We start from the raw sequence: 23817 nt of genomic DNA on the forward strand, positions 1-23817 counted from the left end.
CAGCATAGTAAACAGAGCAAGCTCAGTGGGCCGCAAACAGGAGGTGATACCTCATGCCCTCTTTCAGGTTGGGAGATGGAGAGGCGTTTACTCTTGCTCAAGTCGCATTAAATGAGTTACCACCTGCCTGTCCAAGGTCAACTTTGTTCTAAGTATTCACATGTACTTGTGAAATTAGCACATTCCAATGCACTGGACAAAAACAATACTGGAATAAAACAACAACCAAATTAAAGCCAACCCAAAAGTTGAGATTCATTTGATCCAGCTACTCTCCTTCTAAGTACAGTATCTTCCCAAAAGAATTAAAGACATCATGCCACAGTAATGTATGCATACTTATGTTTATAGTAGTGCAATTCATAATAGCTAAATTTTGGAAGCAGCCTATATGTCCATCAATAGACGGACAGATAGACCAAACATGGTATTTATATACAATGGAGAACTACTCTGCCATAAGGAAAATAAACTTGTGTCATTTGTAGGAAATTGAATGCACCTTGAGACCATAACAAGTGAAGTAACTCAGACACACAAGCTTAAATATCACATGGTGTCTTCTGTATGAAAAACAATATAAACAAAATATAAAAGACAGATAATAGGAAAAAAAAAGTATTGTAACCCAGGGCAGACCACATAGCTAAAAATTTACCTTCAGTTAGTATAACTGCCTTACATATTCATAAAATCTTTGGCCTGTTAGTCAGATAACCATAAAATATATGTAATAATTAACTGTAAAAAGCTTTATAAGATAAACACATGAAGCTGATGCTAGAAAAATAAAGAGAGGTGGATAGATGGAAGGAGAAAATAAGAATGAAAATGTGCTATGTATATGTGTCAATTATCCACAGTGAATGCAATCATTATGCACTTCAAAGATGTACTAAAAAAGTAAAAAAAAAAAATAGATTTCCTTTTGTTGTTTGTTTGTTCATATCAGGTATTGAACTCAGGACCTGTGCTTGCCAGGCAGGCACTTATGCCACTGAGCTATATATCCTTGGCCCTAAAAGTGGATTTTCTGACATCACTGAAAAAAAGCCAAGCAATTTTCAGGTATTTAAGTAATTTATCTATAGGCATATATTTATATATGTACACATCTTTTATACATCTATGAAATTTTAAATTAAATTTTATCACCGATTAAAATAGATAAATATTTTAGTCATCAAGCACATAGCAGCAGCTTTTAGAAATTCATTCAGCACTCCTTCCTCCTGACACCAGCCTCTGTCCAGTAAAAATTCTCTGTTCCTACCCTGTTTCCTTCTTCACATCTAGTGACCATGACAATGACTGTGGCTTTCTGTTCCCAAATCATCCTCCAGAAGTCATCAACAGTTTCATCCCTGGGTCCTAAGAGGGAAAATTTGTCATTTAAGAACTATTTCTTACAATGCTCTAAATATTTTTTTAAAAATAATATTGAACTCAAGTAAATTACCTTGTGCAGCAATATATTTCCTGGGTTCTTTGAAACCCTATTGAAAACATACACAAAAGTGTGTCATTTACTGAATACTCAGTTGATCATTTATATGCAGAATTGTGATTTAGAAATTGCTTTAGATATGTCATTTCTTGGTTGCAAATTTCTCTGCGAATTTTTTTAAATTTTAAAATGAAAAAAAGATACAGAATTTCAAAACAAAATAATAAGAAATTAAAAATGGTAAATATATGCATACTGTTGTCTTCAAAGTAGTTGCTCAGATTATAAGATACAGGCATAAGAAATGATAATTCTAATTCTTAAGAGAATTTTTAAAATTTGCAACTAGGCATTGATTGCACCAAATATGATAGCATTTGTGAGCAATGTTCATGATGTTAGTATATGTTTGATGTCTATTCCAAACAATTTTAACAACTAGACTTCTTATTTGGGATGACATAACAATTTACAAGGTTAATCTTGATGTTTCTATAGTTATAGCCTGTCAATCCTTGCAGGGCAGTCACCACTGCCTTCTTATCCGTCTTGTAGGTTTTTTACTCCATTTCTTTCAGTGAATTCCCTGCAATCACACTTGCCCTTCCACCTATCTTCTGTTGGAACAGAATAGAAATTAACGCTCATTCCCTACAGTGCTTTTATGTCATCCTAGTTCAGTGATACAATAATTTTCATTTCATTACCTACAATGTCTGCTTTCTTTGCTTTTGTTACTAAGATAATGGAGGAATACAGAAGAAGGCAAACTATGCTAATTTTTCCCCAAAATTATCTTCTACTCTTTAAAATTACTACAGTGATAAGAAAAGCTCCAGAGAAAGGAAGGAATTATTCCTCTGAATCAAATTTTGCACATGAGCTTCAAGAGTTCCTTTTTAATTTTAGTAACTTAGTCACAACCCAGTATTAATCACATGCATGGATCCAACAAGTACTTGAATGGCTACAATATGCCACGCAGCTATTTAAAACCCAAAGATTCATGCTTTCCAGGGCTCCGAGCTCTGTTGAAAGATAATTATAATCTGATCTGATACATACCATATGCATTTAAACAGAAAATGTAGGTCATGTTTTTTAAGAGATTATCTAAAATAGGACCTGGTAAACCTATAACACATATGCTACAGGGGGCTGTTTGTATCCTTGAAAGCTCTAAAAGATTTGCCATCACTGATCTAAATTCTTGAAAAACTTCCAACATTAGCAGATCTGCTCATATTTACTTTACTTTGAAGAACAAATTACCTTTTGGAAAAGACACCACACATTAAAATAATCTTGATCAGTACTAATTATGTAGACCTACGGAGGTCACCTAACAGAACAAGTTACAATAGATTTTAAGGTTTTGACCCAGAACTACTGTAGTAATTGGTTTTTGGACTATGACATTGTGTTTGCAAATATTGGCTATCACTGATGAAAAGACTTACATGTATGTATGATGTATGTATACATAATACGTAGAAAGGTAATGAAATAAAACATTGCTTTATAGAGTTCATAAGCACAGGTCATGGGAAAATATATTTGTTCATTAGGTTAGATTTCCAAGAACAGTATTAAACAGGGATAGGAAAGTGTTGTATGTTAGGAGTTGATGGGAGACAAGCTTTAAATGGCTAGCTGTAGTATCAGAATGCTTAGTGGTAAAATCATCGCTATGATTCTACTAGCAAAACTCGAATACCTCATAGAGTTAGAATGAGATTTCACTGAATTAATACACATGTAAAACACTAAAAGTGATGACTAATGCGTGATAAATCATTGTAAAAGTTACCATAATCATTGATGTTAATAATTAGCCTTGAAAAATCATTAGATGTCTCTAAAAGGAACTTTATTAACAATTAATACAAAGATGTTGAAGATGGTTTAGAGTGATGCAACCAGAAACCATTTCTAAATTATTCTACAACTTTACATAAGTGAGTGAAATACATGTCTACCCAGGGCCTCAGAATGTGCCCTTATTTGGAAGTAGTGTCTTTGTCGGTGGTAAGGTTTAAAATGATGTCATACTGAATGAAGGTGGGTCCTGAATTCGATGACTGTGACCTTAGAGAGGAAAGAATAGAGATACTAAGACACAGTCAGAGACACATAGAGAAGTGGGTCATGTGAGGGAAGTGAGTTTGGAGTGACTCACACATGAGTAAGAGACACTGAGGATTATCAGGAGCACCAGGAAGCTAGGAAAAGACAAAGAAGGATTTTTCTTGCACCTTAAGAGGGAGCCTGGCTTTGCCAAACCTTAATTCCATTTTTCTGATCTCTATAACTGTGATAAAATAATTTTGTGTTGTTTTAAGCTAACAAGCTTGTGATCCTTTGTTGTATCAGACTAAGAGTCTACTACACTGTGGAAATAAAAATTATAAAGTGAAATTTGACTGTAATTCACTGAAACTGTATAGGTTTGAGTAGATCAACAACGATGAAGATGACAAAAAAGTTTCAATTTCAATTGTTTTTTCTTTGAGAAAAATTTGAAGACTATTTTACAAATTATGGGCCAGGGATTTAGCTTAGCAGCATAAGCGCTTGCCTGGCAAGCACAAGGTTGTGAGTTTGATCTCTGGTACCAAAACAAACAAACAAATTAACATATAATAGCATAACAAATACTTTTTCCACTATTTAATTGTCAAAGGAGTATTTTGATAACACATTCACTTGGCAAAGCTGTGTGGAAATAAACACTTTCATATGTCATTGGTTGACTGAGAATTGATGCAGTCCCCAGTTGAAGGACCATTTGAAATTTTTAAAAATTACAAATGTGTATGGTCTTTGTCCCTTCAGTTCCATTTTTTAGAAAATTAACCTATGGATATATTGCAAATCATTGCAGAAAAATGAGTCAAAATGTTTCATTCTTAACATTTTTGGTAATAGAAGTTTAGAAACCACATTTAATGTTCATTAATTAGAAAGGGATAAACCTAAATGCAGTTAGACTATAAAAATGCAAAGATATAAAAATGTTGCAGGACCAGGATTAGCAGTCTATGGCCCACAGACTAAATCAAGTATAGCTTCATTTGTAACCAAGTTTTGTAACTTAGTCACATTACAGGTTGTATCAATGGAAGCTTGTCCATTCAAGATAGAGTGAAATAATCAAAGATGACAAAAATGATAGGTGCATAAAGTGAAAAATATTTACTATCTTGCCTCATATAGTAAACATTTGCTGATTCCTGTTCTTTAATGATACAATATATAGACACAGATGAAATAGCAGTAGATAACAATAAAGAAAACAGGATAGATAGATGATAGATAGATAGATAGATAGATAGATAGATAGATAGATAGATATTATAGTATGGAGATATAGATATAGATAATGCTACCTCAGTACACAAACTCAATTGTCTTCACAATTCTGGTCACAAACTGAACTGGAAGAAAACCAAGTTAAATTTTCTTATAAGGACACCATTGCATCTAACCATCAAATTCAATTTGGTTCTCGTTCCAACTCAGTTTTGGACCAGAATCATGGAAAAAATCAAGTTCATGAACTAAGACATCTATATATATACACACATATATACATGTATAGCCATATAGTGTATATAGCATATATATGTATAGTATATGAGTGTGTAGCAAGATACAGAGCAGTGTGAATATTGTGTTAACAAATGTTGCTCTTTTCTTGTTTATGTATGCATAAAGAAACTAGCTAGAGAAATAAGCTAAGATAAAACTTATTCCTTTGGTAGGTGGAGACACCAAACAAATGGTAGATTGCATGAGAAGATATTTTAAAAGTCCGTGTATGCTTTTATATTGTATCAAAATTTAATTCTTGTGAAGCACTACTTATTTAACAATGGTAAAAATCTTAAAATTTTGGTCCAATATCCCAGGCAAGTATTTTCACTTTTGGATAAATGCATTGTGCTGCCAGTGAAGATGGTCACTGTTGCAAGGGAGTGTTAACTGAAGTTTGATTGGAGTTAGACAGACCTGAGATGAAACCTAGATCAAACCTTTATTAACTGCATGATGAAGGATGATACAATTTATTAGGCCGAGCCTCTAAATCAGCACTTACACAGTGAGGCTAGTATATGTGCATGTGACGTGGGGTTACTATGGGACACATAGATCCACCATTTTGTCCAGTTTCAACATATTACATGTGCCAATGTGTGGGAAGTTTTAGTCTAATCTATTTTTGCACACACACAAAAGTCTTGTATTTCACATAGCACTGACAGGCACATAACGACTACTGTTATACTATTTTAGTATATTTGTAAAACTTTACAAAGGCCAAAAGGAACTAAACGGAATGCATGGATAAAAAAAAGTCCAAATTACCAATGAAATAAGAAGATATGAAATAATTTGGCATTTTTACTCACATCAATGTAGCTAGCATTTATGTAGGTTGACCCTGCTTCTCCATTTATTTCAGAGAGTTCGACACGGTTGTAGTCATCTATTTAAGAAAAATAAAAACAAATAAGTGAAACAATGAGCAGTCAAATAGTCTAAATATACAGAAATTCAAACCTTCAAAAATACTTACAAGGAAGAATGTCAACATAGCGGTTTTTATTTTGGTTAAAAGATTTTCGAGCATCCTTGATAGAAAACTTACTGAACACCCGTGGAATGCTCTGAAAGACACAAAGAAACATGCTTTCGGCTACAGCAGATTCTGGAAAAATAGTTTTCTTTTAGCAATCATCATTTTCAGCAAATGAGTCATCCTGTAAAACATTCTCTTTATACTGATTAAACTACTTCTATGTAGTTATTGAAATCAACATTATTAAGATGGTGTACAAATATCATTTTCTTAATAATTATAATGGATTATTTTCAGGACAAATATCATGAAAAAAGTTTAAAATCAGATGTTGTGCAACCTTAAAATTCATCTAAAACTGATGCTTGGATAATTACTTGAGTACGAGTACAAACTTAACCAAGTAGCTTTTGTGACATAACTTTATACTTGATAATGATATAATAAATCTTTATTCTAAAATATTTACTAGCTTTTATACGATGAACCTATCATCCTTTGTCTCCTCTGGCCTATGAATAGCTGCTAATAATATCTGACTTACTTATACTATAGTATTATTTTGGCTAAATTATAAAGGCAAATGGTCATAAAGATACATTTAAAGTGGAGTTCTCTTGACCAAAGAGTAGAATTTTTCATCCTGTATGAAGAATGACACATACCTGGAATTCAGCCAGGAAAAGTCGACCTTCATCTGCAATTTTTCTCTTATAGGTTTCCAACAAGACGTCTGCATGAATCGGCTCCACATTCATCAGCTGTCTTTCCTCATCTGCAAAGAAATAAGTGACTCGGGACTGTGGTTCAGTCTGTCTTTTTCATGTGCACACAAATTTCACTAAACTTGGACCTAATCCTCAGTTTCTTTTATTCTCCCTAATATTCTACCTGGGAATTCTTACATAGAAATATTCATCTATAAATCAGTTACTTCAATTTTATTGTACTTCATGCTTCTTCTGGACTTTTTACTGTTCCTTTATGAAGTAAGCTTAATTTGATCATCTGTGAAGCAAGTTGCATTCATTTGTTGTGCCTCCAGAATATAAAATATATATGTTTGTCAAATAAGTTTCTATATAGTAAAAATGCATTGTAACCATCAAGTACAATACTGTGTATATAACTAGTAAATAAAAGTAGCAAAAGAATTTTTTAAAATAAGGTATCATATATGTAAAAAGTGTCTTTCTCCTGCTTCACTGTCCTCTTGGTAGCATTTCTTTCAGTATTCATGTTAATTAACAATTTATGAAAAAATAGACATTTGTGTGTGAGGGTGGCACGTTTATCTGATTGTCACTGGAAACTTTCTATCTAATCAAAATTATCAAACTGACTAAGCATTGTAGCTTCTTTGTGTTTCAAGAGAGCCCCATGATTTATTCATTCTGAACTGAGGACACATTGCAGAATTTCAGGGGGTTTACTGAGTAAATTCTAACGCACTGCAATGTGCAATCAGTATCAATTTTGAAATAAAACATATTGATCCTCTCCAACCAGCCTTGACTTATTGAAGTGAATTTTCCTCCTCTGCTCAGGTGCTTGTGACTCCCTTGTTTTTCATTTTTCCCTCATTTTAGCAAGACTTGATAATTTATTTCTTCTTATTTATCTCTTTATTGATGGGTACTGAATTCCATACACCCACCTAATACTGGGGATAGACCAGTGAGTGTATAAGAAAAAGCTCCCTGTCCCCCCAAAGCATACATGCCCATTGCAAGAGGACAATCAAGAAACATGTGAAATGTGTCAAGTAGTAATACATTCTTCAAAGGAAAATAAAGTCAAAAAAGGACTTCAGTGATTCCATACATAAATGGGTACCTGTTATCACAAAGGAAGTCCCTTCAAATATAAGCTAATAGTGTTCTGAATTCTGCTTATCTTGTGTAACAGAAGGTCAGTAAGATTAATCATTATAAACCTTATTTAACAAAACCTCCTTTATAAAATCAGCAATTTGTTTTTCTCTATGAAGTCAAACTGCTGTCCTTTGTCCAGTCCACAAGTGTGCCCACAGGGAAACAGCCACCATCCCACACAGTAAGGACCTGAGGACACTTACTACTTCCTCATCCCTTTGACTGACTGGCATTCTGCTCTTCCCTCTCTCATTCTTCATCTGGTCTAATGTCCCCCAAAATATAGCAGATCTGACTTACATCCTTCTCAAAGTCAGTGTTCTATCTCTGTGCAAAACTAGACATGTTCAATTATTATGATCTTTATAAATTACTACCTAATTTGCCAGTCTATCTTCCTCTATTCATTCCTAGCTTCCTTAAGAGGAGAGTCTTGGTGGTCATTGTATTTCTTAGTTTGTTGGGCAGTATTTGGCACATGAGAAGAACTTCACAGATGATTGCTTGTTGGATAAATGAATTTAATTTTCATCATTGTGACGGCAAAGGAAGAAGTCCAGGTTAACTTTAAAAGTCCAGTTCCTTTTAAACAAATAAGTAAACTCAAATGAAGGAGAGGGGATATTCATCAGTAAATAAAATATGCATACTTACCTCTTTCAACAAGTTCCTGTTGTTCATCTAAATTGCTACAAAAAATAAAAAATACAAATTTCTACATTCTTAAGAAACATTGAGTTCAGTTGTCATTACATTTAATTGAGTTAATTTGATTAAATGGATGTATTGAAGGAAGGAATAATGGAGAAAAGTGGATAAATGAAAAAATAGGAGAAGAGAGCAAAAAAGAAAGGAAAGGCAGCAAGGTAAGAAAATGATTGGAGGTAAAGGAAAAAGAGAGAAGAAAATCCACTGAGGATGCGATCTGCTGAGCTAACCTCATAAGTAACTGAACTAGGTTTCAATCTTCCTTGTTTACAAAAGTGTAGCTCTTCCTGACCAAAGAACTAAGTGCACCTCCCCAGAAATGCCCTCTTTTCTTTTGTTTTTACCATTCCCAGAACATCTTCACCCACTTTGTACTTAAGCGATGGTCACGTTGTTTTCATCCGTCTTTAGTAAAACAAGTCAAATGCTATCAGCAAATGTAAAAAATGTGAACATTTAACATAAACCATAACCACCATAATAAAGATCCTCAATCCAAGTTCAATTCTCAAATGGACCTTGTGCCATCCTCCTCTCATGGATTGAAGTGGTTCCCTCCTTGCATTATAAATATGAGTCTTCACATAATAACTATATTGTGTGTTATACCCAGATCAATTCTTACCTGGATCTTTTCTTGTGCAGATCATATATTTTATAGAGAACCACAAGCAGAGCCACCGATGTCACAATAATCAGAAATACCAGAAATGCAATCAGTGCTTTGGAATTATCTAGAAATTAAAAAATAATACATGAGGAAAGCTCATGATATCATGTATTTTGTTTGACTGAATAATCACTTTTAAAGATGTTTCAGTTTAATACTTTAATTTCTATTCATTTTTCCAAAATAATAACTTCAGAATAAGACTAAATACAATAAATTCTTTTTTATGATTTTGGTTATATTATTCACAACACATAACATTTCTATTTGAAGATAATAAGTAGAAAACAAGAGATCAGGTTCCTGTCCTCCATTAAGTAATGTTGTTTTATGAAATACTATCATTTAGATTTAATTCTTCCTGTCACTCTATTTAAAAAGGATCAAGTAAGTAATCCAGCCATTCTGATTTTCAGGGAAAAAAGCATGTTGTTTAACTTTGTATGCAGAAGTGAGCTGCCTCCCAGGGAGCTGAGAAAGCCTTCTGACCCACAAAGATAAACCCTCTTGCAAGCTCCTTGAGGTATGAAATCAATTAACCAAGAGACAAAAAATATGTCATTTGATAGTAAAGACTTGCTCTGAGTTATATTTTCTCTAAAGCTTAATGTGAAATCACATAGTTTGCTTTGGAAAGGGCTGAGAAAAGGGTTTGTATTATAAATGCCCTTGCCCTGAATTAGTATATTATATTTGGCATTATATGCAGTGAAAATGCAACAGAATAAAGCAAAAACTCAAGAACCTCAGCTCCAGAGGTTTAGATTCCAGTCCTAACTCCACATTTTAACTGAGAACTTGGCCAGGGTCCTTACTTTGTATCTCCGTTCCTTAATTACTACAATGTGGTTAAATAGGTTGTTTCATAATAAAGAGTACAATGCTTAGAATATAGCAAGTCCTAATTGCTCACTAATCCAAACAATAACAAAAATTTTTATTTATTTATTTTTATCAGTACATGTTTGCAGTACATAATGTTTGCTGCAATATATGTAAACACCACATTTTTCCCATTTATCTCTTGATGACTGCTTTCAAAATTTAGCTTTTATGAATCATGTTACTATAAACATGGATATTCCTGTATCACTGTAATATACTATCTTTAACTCTTTTGGAAAAGTATCTGGAAAGGGACCAGCTGGGTTAAATGGAATTTCTAGTTTTAAGTTTTGGAGAACTCTGTACTGATTTCCATAATGGTAGTGCTAGTTTACATTCCCACCAACAATATAGAAGGATTCCTTCTTCCCTGTAGCTTCACCATATTTTGAGTATTGTCATCTGCCAAACACTTCTCCAGATACTCAGGATATCTCAGAAACCAGAATGAAAACAAATGCAATAGCAAATTATCCAAAATAGAAATCAAGAAAACAATTTTCTTTAAAACAACAAAAAGCTGGGGATTTAGCTCAGCAGCATAAGTACCAGCCTGGCAAGTGTGAGCTCATGACTTTGATCCCCAATATAAAAAAAAAAGCTAAAAACCAGATGCAGTGGTGGGAACCTGTAATCCCAGACAACTGGTAGTCTCAGGCAGGAGGATTATGCACTTGAGATCAACTTGGGCCGCACAGCAAAACTAAACTAAAAGGACAAAAATAAAACATAAAAAGAACTATAGAAAACTAGAAATAAATATAACAAAAAGTATAGGATCTCTATAATGAGAATTATAATAAATTAATATAAAAATTACGTGAATACGAAAGATGAAAGACATCCCATGTTCATAGACTAGAAAAATGAAGATCATTAAAATGTCCACAGTACCAAAAGCAATCTACACATTTACTGCAATCTCTATCAAAACACCAAAGAAAATCTTTGTAGAACTAGAAGAATCTTAACCTTTATATGCGTCATGAAATCCCCAGATAACCAGTTATCTTTAACAAAAAGAACAAAAGAGGTGGCATTATTTTACCCAACTTCAAACTGTACTACAAACTGTATAGTCAAAAGAGTATGATACCGAAATAAATGCAAGTACCTAGACCAATATCAGATAGTCTAACAGTAAACCCATGCATCCGTACCCCAATGTTGTTTGACAGAGTAGATAAGAATGTTGAAGAAATGACAGTCTTCTCAATAAAAGATGCTGAATGAATTGAATATCCTAACGTAGAAGAAAAATAAAATTAGACCGCTATCTCTCACCAATAACAAAATCATTTTAAAATAGATGAAATACTTAAATGTAAGATCTAAAATGATGAAACCATGGGAAGAAAACAGGAAAAAGATTTCAGAAATGGAGTGGGCAAGGATTTCTTTTTGGACAAAACTCCTAAACAGGAAACAAAGGCAAAAATAGGAGTACATCAAGCAATCTACACACCAGGGAAAGTAATCAACAAGCAAAGAGACAGCCTACTGAAAGGTAGAAAGTATTTACAAGCTATGCATCCAATGAAGGATTGGTAACTGAATATAGTACATAGGGAATTCCAAAAGCACAAAAACTTTTTTCTGATAGCAAAATACAATAAAAGATAGTGTGATTAAAAATAGGCAAGAGAGCTAAATAGATATTTCTACAAGTCACACAAATGGCCAACAGATCAATAATCATCAGGTAAATGCACATCAAAGTCTCAGTGAGCTATCACAGCACCCCAGCAGTAATAGTATTATTAATATGACTATTCCAGCAAAGATATGGAAGAAAAGGAACTCCTGCATACTAAAGATGAGAATGTAAAGTAGCACAGTAATTATGGAAACTAATATGAAGGTTATTCAAAAATTAAAAACAGAACTACCATGTGATCCAGCAATCCAAAGGAAATGAAATCAGCCTGTCTAGGATACACCTGCACTCCCATGCCTGCTGCAGAATTATTCAGAATAGCCAAAAACTGGAAAAGTTTAAGTGACCATCAACCGATAAAGGGATAAACAAAGTGATACGTACACACTATAGAATGCTCTTCCTCCATAAGAATGCAATTCTGTTTAATAACATGGATAGAACTGGAGATCATTATGTAAGTGAAACAACTCAGGCAAAGACAAAAGCTATATGATCTACCAAGTGAATTTTTAAAAATTTGATACCACAGACATTGAGTGGCAAATAGTAGCTATGAGAAACTAGAGTGAGAAGGAGCAGGAAGATTGGGCAAAGTTTGATCACTGGATACTAAGTTACACTTAGGAGTACCAAGTTCCAGGATGCTACAGTACAGGTTGCGGATAACAATACAATAATGTACTATACTTTTCAAAAAGCTACACGAATGATTTTAAAAGATTTTAACCATAAAGAAATGATAAATATATGAGTAAACACACGTTTCACATGTACACAAATTGAAACATCACTTGCTACACCACTAATATTTATAATTTTCACATTTCTATGTATGTCAAAATTAATTTAAACTTGAAAATTTTGTAAGACATCACAGAAGATAAAACAGGATACCTGTTCTCATGGGACTTACTTTCTAATGAGAAAACAGACACAAAAACACAATAAATATGGTAAGTATGCAAGCAGCAATGTAAGTCAGAAGATGATAGACGTGTGAAGGGTAAAAGGGAAAATGGCAAGAAATACCATGTAAGTGTCAGTTCTCAGAAATTCACATCTCCATTTGGGAAAACTAGGCATCGCAGGGACAAACAAAGGAATGATGGAACAAAATTTTCCTTATGTCGGGGAAAAGATAATCGAAGTGGGAAACACGAGAAGCCTGCTTTTCTTTGTGGTTACTAGAGGTCTTCTCATGTGTGAGGCAGTTCTATAATCCAAAAGATGGAATGACACACCCAAGCAATAGCTGCAAAAACACTTCATCTTACAGTCAAATTTTCTATAACTTGAAACAAATATTCTATAATTCGAAACATAAAAATTAATTTTAGATAGGGACAGTAAAACCTGAATTTGGATTGCAGCAGTCATTTCTTTGACTTATATGATATATTGATTAAATTATCTAAACTTGTTTCTTCATCTATAAAGCAGGAATGATTTTATCTTCTTTAAGGGTGTATTTACCCTACATGTACATGGAAAATGGATGGCTAGATGACTGTAGCTATATAAATGCATTATATTTCCACAAGTGCATTATTACTAAGAAAAGATATTACTGGCAAAATAGAATGCCCTGAAGTGACACTTTGCAAGAAACTATACTGACCAACTGTAAATCAGTGCTCCGATCCCTAATCATTACTATGACTGATGCTATAAAACTATTTTCTATTTAAAAAGAAAAAACAATAAAGAGAGTAAAACAAAATTTCAAAACAAGATAATAGGCGCTGGGGGTTTAGCTCAGCGGCATAAGCACCTGCCTTGCAAGCAGGCAGTCGTGAGTTCAATGCCTGGTACCGATGGGGGAAAAAAAAAAAAAAAAAACAAGATAATAGGAGAATAGCAGTGGCTAATACATTGCATTTTGCTAAATTCAAAGTAGTTGCTTAGAGTACAAGATACAGGCATGCAAAATTGACCAAACAATATTAACACAAACCTTTCTTTTCAACAAACTAAGAGAAATTAGTAGGTAACTATCTCAATTATCCTATATAAGGGCTTTTTTTTTTCCTTTTTTTTTCCGTTACTCCTTTTCCTCATCCCAGTTTCTCTTTCCTTGTGAACAACTTCTTCCTATTTCACAATATAGATTGTTCATTTTGGATCTTATTTAGTCTTTCAATATAATGTTTACATATGTGGGTCTGATTTATTTCACTTATTAGTGTGGTCTCGAGTTGCACTCATTTGACTATGAAAGTCTCAAGTTTATCCTTCTTTATGGTTAAGTAGTACTTCATTGCATTAAAAAAATCACATCTTTTTTATCTACTTTATTGTTGATGGGCATTTGCTTTATTCCAAGATTTAGCTATTATAAATTGTGTTGCTATGGATATGGGTGCACATATATTGCTGTAGTATGATGTTTTTAATGCACTAAGGTTAAGTCAAAATGGACCAAAGATCTAAATATTAAAACAGAAACATTAAATCTACTGGAAGAGAAAAAAGGTAAAAATCTTGAAGACATAGATGTAGGCAGATACTTCATGAATAAAGCCCAGATCACTTGGGAAACTATAAAGAATAAATAAATGGAATCTCACCTTATTAAAAAAAAACTTTTACATAGCAAAAGAAATCACCAGCAGAGTAAAAACACAACCTATAGACTGAAAAAATAATTATAACCAGCTGGCCCTCAGAAAAAAAGAACTTAAAGCTAGAACATATAAAAAAATTGAAGAAAATCAGACCTTTCTAAATTCAAAGATTCAATCCAAAAATGGGTATCTGAGAAAAATATGCACTTTTCAAATGAGCAAATAGAAGTGTCAAATAAATACATATAAGAAAAGTTCACCATCACTGGTCATTCAAGAGTTGCAAATTAAAATAATACCGAGATTCCATCTCACCCCACAAAGAATGGATTTCAACAACAACAATTAAAAAAAAAAAAACAATAACAAATGCTGATGGGACCACGAGGAGAAAGGAACCCTCTCTACTGTGGTGGAGATACAAAAGTATTAAGTAATATGGGACTTTGTTTTGATAAACATATTAGTAAAATAGTCAAACTTTCAAATGTATTCTGTGGGCTAAGTAATATTAAACAACTGAAAATGATATATCTCCATATTAGCAGAAGCAATAGAGGGAAGAGTGATTGTAGGCAGAACAATTTCAAAAAGTTTTGAAGAGTGGAAAATAAAGAAGAGGAAGCAATGATCTAAGTATCATGATAAAAAATATTCATGCTAATTACTCAGAATTCCTGAGTCTCAAGTTTGGGGGCAACATACGGTGGGACAGTAAGTCACAAGCTGGAAAATGGAAGTCAAATATGTTAGTAACTTTAAAAAGAACAGTGTATATAACACACATGCGCGCACACACATACACACACACGGAAGAAACTATGAGAAGAGAAATAGTTAAAAATAGTTATTTGAGAAAAAGAAGTTATTTGGTGAGCTACACAAAGTATGGGCAATGGGACATACATATGTTGTTTTCACTAGTATTATGAAATTTCATTTAAGGGTTTCTTTTCATGTGGGGAAAAATGAATCTCACTGTGGTGGGATGTGTCTGAACATTATTTTAACTCCAAAGTATACTTTAAATCCAAAGTATTTCAAAATATTAAGGATACATATTTAAATAGCCATATTGTCACCAAGGAATGTTATATTCAGTAGTATAAATCAGACATATATCTAACTCCTGCCTCTGACAAGTCAAACTTCAGAGCCAGAATAGATACAGAATAAACTAGGATAAAAACATAACGATCTTATTAGTTTGTAAAAATTCCATAAACAATATTACAACTAGTCTGTGTAGATAAATCTTCTGATAAAATATTTTATGAAAAAAAACCCCTCCTTTAGTAACAATTTCCCAGTTTGCATTTAAAATACTGCTTTGGGATATGATGTTTATCTGTATTTATCCTGACACCTTAAAATACTACATTTATGGTATCTATAACTTAAACACCTAATGGGAGTATAGATATAATATCATATAGGATTATAAGTGTCAATATATAGCTATAATAAATAGCCCAGTGATTACTTACAAGATGTTGTGTAAAATTCTATAGCTGGTTCTCCCTCATATTCACCATTGGAGGAATACATCTAAATTTCAGTAACAAAAAGAAAATAATTTAGCTTTCCAATGTAAACTTATGTATCATAATGTAAAGCATACATTATTTCTCATGTAATTTTTTAAAATTTTCATTAAAAAATACAGATTTTCCAGGCATGGTCATGCACACCTGCAGCCCCAGCACTCAAGAGACTGATGCAAGAGTATTGTCACAAATTCAGCACTAACCTGAGCTTCATTGTGAGTTCCTGCCTCAAAAAAGCAAAAATATACATATTTGTTTTAATTCAAAGTTAAAACTTCAAAGTTATACCAATATGTTGCTGTCAAAATTTTTAAAAGGCAGTCAAAAAGTTATACAAAAAAATCTTAGCTTATTTTTAGCATATAATTATAATGAGCAACAGTAAATAAAATGATTGAAAAATGAAATCCAACACATACGGTTACTCATAATTTAAGATACAATTCCCTAATAAAATATTAGTATCTTCACATTTTATTTTAAATAGGAAATGCAGCTACATGCTATTTACAACAATTGTACATAAAATGCACATACTTTTTTATAGTAAAGGCACACTGGGGATACAATTTATAGTCTATACATCACTAGTATAAACAGCTGTCTCATAATATTTAATATAAAGCAAACAAAAGCAGATATACAAAGACACTAAAAGGAGTAAAATAATTTTGGCATAAATTAAATGTATTAAAAATAGATCTAAATAATATAATTTTAAAAGATTAACTATAAATATAGGAAACATGACAAACATCTAAGCTTTCACCCTATAGTATAGTAATTGATATCCCCAATATTCACAGCCCATTCATAAATATAAATCATATATTATTATAAAAAACAATTGAAAGATTGGGCTATTTAAAAATAAGTGGGGTTCGCTGAATATTGTTTATGTTAGAGAGCAACACAATTAATAGAAAAATGATAAAACCATATCCCAGAATCCTATACAACTATTAAAAATTACATAATATTAAAATATTTATGTGGAATGAGATCATGATACAATGATACGTGAAATATCGTTTACCAGCTTATGTATTCACAATACTGATAATACATATACATCATGTGTAGGAATGCATTATACATTCTGAAATTATGTCATAAAATACAATTTACAAACAGTGAGAATATGGGTAGCATTTGCTTCATGTTCACTGATATTTTCTATCACTTATTTCTAGTATTTTCTAACCATAAGATACTTGTAAAAGTTTTTCAGTTGAAAATTTACATCACTGAAGACAAAAAGCAGGGGCAATGAAAATGTGTGACAAAGTAATAGTCTGTTGTACACTATTTTGCTTTTTATACAGAAGAGTAATTTCCCTGCAAGGGAAATATTTTTAAAATGTAAAATATTCTAACAAAACATTTGCTTTAAATCACTGCTTTTGATTCAAGAGATAAAAAGTTTGGATTTTTTTTTTAATTTGAAACTTCTTGAATTTGACTCCATTAGATATTGGAGCTCTCCTGTGAGCATTGTTCTTCATATTGTGCAAGAACTAGATATTAATAATTATAATATATATTGAAACCATGGTGTGTATAGAAATTATGACTTACCCGAAACTCATAGTCTGTTGAATACCAAAGATCTTCTAAATGAAATGTGCAGGCCTTACTGGTCTTGTTTCTTTCATGCTGATTACTTTTAGGTCTGATTTCTAAGATATAAATCAAAGAAGGGCCATTTTTCTTATCAGGAGGGCTACACTGGATATGCACACCATTATCTGATGTCCGTGTTACTTTCAGGTGTTTGACCATGCTTGGAGCTATAAAATAAAAAAAGACTGGTTATTTTAATCACTCTCTATGTATATTTAAATTGCTGGACAATACGCATAAGACATAAGGTATTTAAAGTATTAGTTTGGAGGTATGACAGCACAAAAGTGAAAAAAAACTAGAACAAGGCATTTAAAATATAAATAAACTGTTCATTCAGTTAGCCTGAACATACAGGTTGTGCTTTAAACCGTGAGAGTTCATGAACTCCCTGAAGGAGACTGTGTAGAATAAGAAAGCCGTGAAAAAGTGGAGGAAGAGAAAATAAAACCCTGTAAGACCCCCCATACAATCCTAATCCCCCTTTCCTAAAAGATCGACTTTAGTCTGGTAAACACCGGCAAGATCCTACAAGAGCAAGGAACCAACTCTGTTTGCTGTCTGTGATGTCACTGAAACTCAGGAAGACAACAAAAGCACTTGGCTCCAGGACTTGAGCTTTTCAATCCATAATTTAAATGACCTAGAGAATATTTTACCCTACCCAGGGTTATCAAGGGCTGCTTGGGATCTTTGGAGCTATAGACCCAGCTACATTCAGAGCCATTTCTTCTTCCAATCTCTAGTAGAACAATGTGACATGAGATGAAATGACAGCCATTTAGCACAACTGAAAGAAGAAAACGCTAACAAAGTATTGTATGTTATGAAGAGTTTTCTCAGGTGAACATGTGTTAATTTCACACTTCCTAACACATTGGTTCTACATGACCTATCGTTAATATTTTTAGATAGTAAAGTCAGCATCAGGCATGCTTTAAAATTCCTAACTAGGTACTTAAGTGCCTGAAATTGCACAAACTTACTAAAGTGCCCTCATGCTTTGTTCTTACAGTACAATGACTATATCTGAAGTCAGCAGGGAACCCAGGTATCATTTTTAAATTTTCTTAAACCCTAGATGCTAACCATGTCCCAGGTCAAGGTATTTCCCAAATAAAGCCTAAAGGTAGATGTACTGTGAGCTCTAATGTCCATTCTTTCTCCCTCACCAAGCAGGAAAAGAAGCATTAAGCATAGAACTTACGTCCAGATTTGGTTTTAAATTTACACAATGCAGCACTTCCATTGCGTTGCACTCTTGCATTGACATAGGCAAATAATGATACCTCATAGTCTGTATAACATTCCAAAGATGTCAAATTATGCTTTGTCAGATTCTCATTCAGATTTAAGTTCTCTATATCTTTTCCTGTGAAAAAACAGAAAAATTTAGTCACTAAAGGTCAGGATCACTACATATTTAATTTGCTTTCTGTATAGTATCATTCCAAGAATACTACAAACTAAAGAATGATTAACAAATAAGAATCTCTTTGATACTCAGAAGTACATAAAATTGTCAGAAAACATATTTAATAAATTTAATTGTTATACATAAACTCAAATACTCAAGAAGTATTTTTTGTATCACTAATTTGGAACACAAAATATTTAACAACTTCAGATACATTCATGAAGATGCTCTTTTCTTCCTGAGATAACACAATCTCCTGTAGATAGTATCCAATTCTTAAATTAGGCGGTTTTAACTTTTTATCAAATCTTTTCTGAAACTTAGCCTCTGACCTTTGAAATAAATCTGAACTATTACTATGAAGCTTCAGGGAAGAAAACTCTTGTTCACCAATAGTAAGGTGTACTTACTATACAATATTAATTTGAACAATTAAGTAATTCTTAGAGGCCATGAAACTGAGGAAACCCCTCATTCTAGTGCTGTTCAGTGATAGATGAGTGAAAAGTGAATTGGTAAAGGAGAAAAGAAAATGTTACAAATGAAAGAAGAAATGTGCTGAGATTAGGGACAAAACTGACAAGGGAAACTGGCCAGGGAGGCATATGAAACACGAGGCTTTACTTAAGTGTATCTGAACAGGTACAAGAGCTAGCATTCATTAAGGGGAAAAAGTCACTAGTTGCTGAGATTTTTGAATAGACAAATGACATAAGAAAAGATGGATTAAAATAAGATTCGCAAGTAATTGTGTCACTGGCCTACAGTTACAATAAAAATTGTAATGCAAATAATGGTATGAACAATGAATCATTCACTCCATATTCCAAGCATTGTTTCTAGAATTAATTTTTAAGACTCTCACTACAGTCCTGTAAGTTGGCACACTTGATATCATCTTTATTTTATAGTAATACAAAGTAATGTATCTGGAACCTCATAGAAAAGGGAGTGTGAACACTGAATAGAACTCAGGCCTGACATTTCCAGGTCCGTGCTTCAGTTCTACTATTTCACATATCACTTGGATAAAAAAGCAACAAGTGCCTCTAACAGGGCAAACTTCACCTTTTGTCTTGGACATCTCATTTCACTGGTGTGCCCTGATATGCACTGAACTAGCAGGAGCACTGTAGGAAAAGATCTAACTCATGCTTATGTCTTGTGTTAGGTATACTTGTAGAGCATTTATTAATAGCATATCATATTAATAGCATATCACCATGGGAGTATAAATAGTAAAAAGAGGTAGCTGTTTCAGCTTGATTAAAAGAGTGTATTTCTCAGAAATTTCCAAAGCTGGGGTTAACTGTTGTATGTGTGGTAGCTCAGTCTTTCTATGCCCTTTCTGAGGATTCTCTTTGAAGACAGAAAAGATGTGAGTTCAAGAAAGAAACAAATGGGGCCCTCTTGGCCATGATTTCTGGAATCTTCTTATAAGTACAGGTATCCTGGCTTTTAGGACAATGCACAGCTTCCTGCTGAGATAAAATTCAAGAGTTGTGACTATTTTTAAGAGCAACCTGGCTTCTCTTCAGTGGCCTAATTTTGACTGTTGGCTTATATAATCTCACAAGCACTCTGTACCAAAATAAGTTTCAGTGATATGTTTCTATCAAGCTTTTATATCTGACAGAATTCAAATTGTTGGTTTTATTTTTGAACAAGGCATTGTTCAAGGACACTGTCATTGGAGGCTTTCTAAAAACAGTAATTCATCAAAGTTTTCAGTGCTTAGAAAGATACGAAGTGTTTATTTAGTTGAAATTCCACACAGTGGTTAATATTTGTTGGTAATGTGACGGGATTAAAAGATACCTAGGAAATGACTGGAGCACACTTTGGGATGCATCTGTAAGAATGTTTCTAGATGATTAGCATGTAGGTCAGTGGATCTAATGAAAAGGACCCACTTTGAATGTGGGTAGAACTGTTCAACAGACTGGGAGCCCAGATGGAACAAAAAGTGGGAGAAAGAGGACATAAACAGGCACAGAGCTTCAACTCTTCTTAGAGAGGTGTCTCATGGCCCAGAGATTCAGACTCCCAATTGTTCAGCCTTTGAATGTGGATTTGCACCTGTGTCTTGATAGGAACTTCTAGACCTTCACTCTCCGACTGGAGTATGTCATTGATCGCTCTTCTGAGACTTCCAGTTCCTGAGACTGAACAGTCATTGTTTTTCTCGCTGTCTCACACATGGACAGCCATTAACCAGCCTCTGATTATACAAGCTAATCTCTTAAGTCCACTTCATTAAGTATTCCATTCTCTTGGTTCTTTTCCTTTGGAAACATTGACGTAGGCCAAAATATTTTACATGAATATTCTTTTCCCCTCTATGTTTTGGGACACTTTTTCTCAGGTCTCTGACATCAGAATTAATTGTATGCAACAAATAAAGGACTTAATTTTATAGATCATTGAATTTGTACATTTTTCTGTGAGGCAACAGAGACATGCCCATCCTAGAAGTTATATGTATTGTCCTGGAAATGTCCAGATAGACACTGACTTCTCCACTGAAATCACCTCAGGAAACACAGTAATAATTTCCTGACTTGTACTACTTCTAAGTGTTTTCCTGAACACTATTTCAAATAGAGTAACCATACTGAAACCCAATGGATTTTGTACTTCCAAAAAAAAAGCAAATTTAATTTTTCTTTAAAAAGAAGCATTATATAAAGTACCTTCCATCCTCATCATTTTTGTCTTGAGTGGTATACATGGGTTTCCATAATTTTTGAAAAATATATCCCTTGAATATAATAAATCTTCAAAGGCCTCTTCCCTAATTATTGGGAAATACACTCTGTCACTTACCAACATTAAGTTAATGGCATAACACTGCAGCTAGCTGAGATATCATATGCCAAAAACATGACCAGAACAATGGTAGAAAAAGCAATGTTTAAGTTGCTGAATATTTACTAAATTCTATTAGGCTCAGTTTCCTGAAATGAATTATGATGACTTGTAATGCACCACTCCCCTCTCAGTTATTACAAGATTATTTAATAAACATCATTAAGTAGAATTTTATAAAAACACCCTACAGACCAAGAAAACTAAATAACTGCCAATTGAGTTTTTCTTTCCCTTGACATCCTTAGCTTCCAGAGACACTGGTATGGATTAAAAACTGGTGGTCAACTTAACGCCAGCTGGATTATATCAGCATGGTGCTGAGCATAGATGTCCCATCTGAGGAAAGTTGCAAGAATAAATAGAGACATGGAAAAGCTGGGCATTAAGGTACTGAGGCATTGTGGGTTCTCCTAAGTGTTGCTGTCTGAGCCACTGGTTCTTCTAGAGAAGCTCTGGTCCTTACATCAAGCATTGCTTCCTGGGCTCTAGAGGGAAAGACATGTGCTGCTTAATCTCCAGGATGAACGCTGGCTTCCTGACATGTACTCTCGACTGTGCTTATTGTTGCAGGAGCTCAGGGCCTCCGTGTCACTGAGGATGGCTGTGGTGCTTTTTAGGACAGCCCTGGTCTTTGTTGTGAGTGTGACTTCTTGGCTTCAGCATAGAACCCTATCATTACAACTGTTTTACCCTGTTGTCATGGACTTCCTAGCTTCTACCGCTGACCTTTGGGCCTTCCCAGCACAGATCCATAAAAGAGACACGTGAGTCCTTCTTGTGGGCTCTAGACCTCCAGTTGGACTCATGGGAGGTACTGTCATAAGCTCTGGGTCTTCATATGGACTCATGTGGGACATTGCTGTGGGATTCTTGCCCTTGGCTAAGTAGTCTTATCTTTTGTGCTGTGGACAGATTTCTTGCATTTTCTTGTGTTAACTCTTGGTGACCATCATAAATAATATTATAAACTCCATGTCCTGATTTTAATTGTTCTCTGTACAATCCCTGACTACAACAACACTAAAATAAATTATGAAACAATGAACTACAGTATTTGATTAAAAAGTAGCATGAACTGCAAATTTCAAAGACCCTCTGGCATATTTTAATACTGATTTTTACCTGAAAGACAGTGAGTCATTAAAACTTGCTTTGATAATGTCTTAACAATGATATAATCTGATAGGTAAAATGAAAGAGGAGCTCATTGTGATAGGATGCTTGTCGCTGCCCCCAGAGATGCTGCACTATGGGCTGCTGCAAATGGCCTGTAAGAAGAGTTGGTGCATGTGTTAGGGTGGAGGTTGACTCAATTACCAGTTAATGGTTTTGGAAAAAGGATACACATGAAACCCTCTCACTTCTCTTCTGTCTAGCTGCATAACCATATGTTTCAGTAATAGTAACTAACAAGGAGTTATACTAGTTGCAGTAGTAATAACTAATTGATTGCATCCTTCTTATCCACATTATGTAAATACTTTACAAATGCAGATTTTTAAAAGGGCAATAGAGTACAAAGGAGCAGTATGTACACTACATTTCCACCACACTCTCTAGCAACTGAACAACTCTATAGAAGAGAAAGTCTAGAAACTAAGAAAAGATGTTAAAAAAGAAAAAAAAAAAAGAAACAGAGAAAAGCATCCAGGAATAGTGAAAAAGATAAAAAGAAGAGAACACAATTTCTACTTTTGTTCCGATCTTATAAACTTAACTGTTGAAGTTACCAGAAATTCAAAAATATTGTACATAATTTCTTCTCCGTACACATTTGGGCCAAGAACTATTTTTTGAACATTGCTTCAGTAGTTTGATTATTAAAATTAAAAAAAAAAAAACTAGAAAAAGCTAAACATAATGCATTGTAATATATCAATTGTTTTTTTACTCTTCAAATTGTAATATTTATGCCTCCAAATATATAATTCTACAAGCTGTTTAGTTTACTCCTACAGGTAAAGGTTTA

At 33.6% G+C, this 23817-nt stretch overlaps 1 protein-coding gene across 5 annotated transcripts in view; it reads right to left on the reverse strand.

Annotated features, from left to right (window-relative positions):
• Positions 1-23817, reverse strand: part of Ptprc (protein tyrosine phosphatase receptor type C) — a 118409-nt gene that overhangs the window by 21882 nt on the left and 72710 nt on the right. For all 5 annotated transcript variants that reach the window (XM_013158022.3, XM_013158021.3, XM_013158020.3 and 2 more), the window contains 10 exons: positions 18768-18932; positions 17516-17727; positions 15878-15938; positions 9237-9345; positions 8558-8592; positions 6695-6804; positions 6027-6117; positions 5860-5936; positions 1460-1496; positions 1274-1371 (listed from right to left, as the gene is read on the reverse strand). In XM_013158022.3, the coding sequence (XP_013013476.1) occupies positions 1274-1371; positions 1460-1496; positions 5860-5936; positions 6027-6117; positions 6695-6804; positions 8558-8592; positions 9237-9345; positions 15878-15938; positions 17516-17727; positions 18768-18932 (995 nt within the window). The remainder of the gene's footprint in view (positions 1-1273; positions 1372-1459; positions 1497-5859; positions 5937-6026; positions 6118-6694; positions 6805-8557; positions 8593-9236; positions 9346-15877; positions 15939-17515; positions 17728-18767; positions 18933-23817) is intronic.

The sequence above is a fragment of the Cavia porcellus genome, unplaced genomic scaffold (genome assembly GCF_034190915.1).
Source record: "Cavia porcellus strain 051 isolate PalLab524CR breed Dunkin Hartley unplaced genomic scaffold, mCavPor4.1 scaffold_29, whole genome shotgun sequence".
Taxonomy (NCBI): Eukaryota; Metazoa; Chordata; class Mammalia; order Rodentia; family Caviidae; genus Cavia; species Cavia porcellus.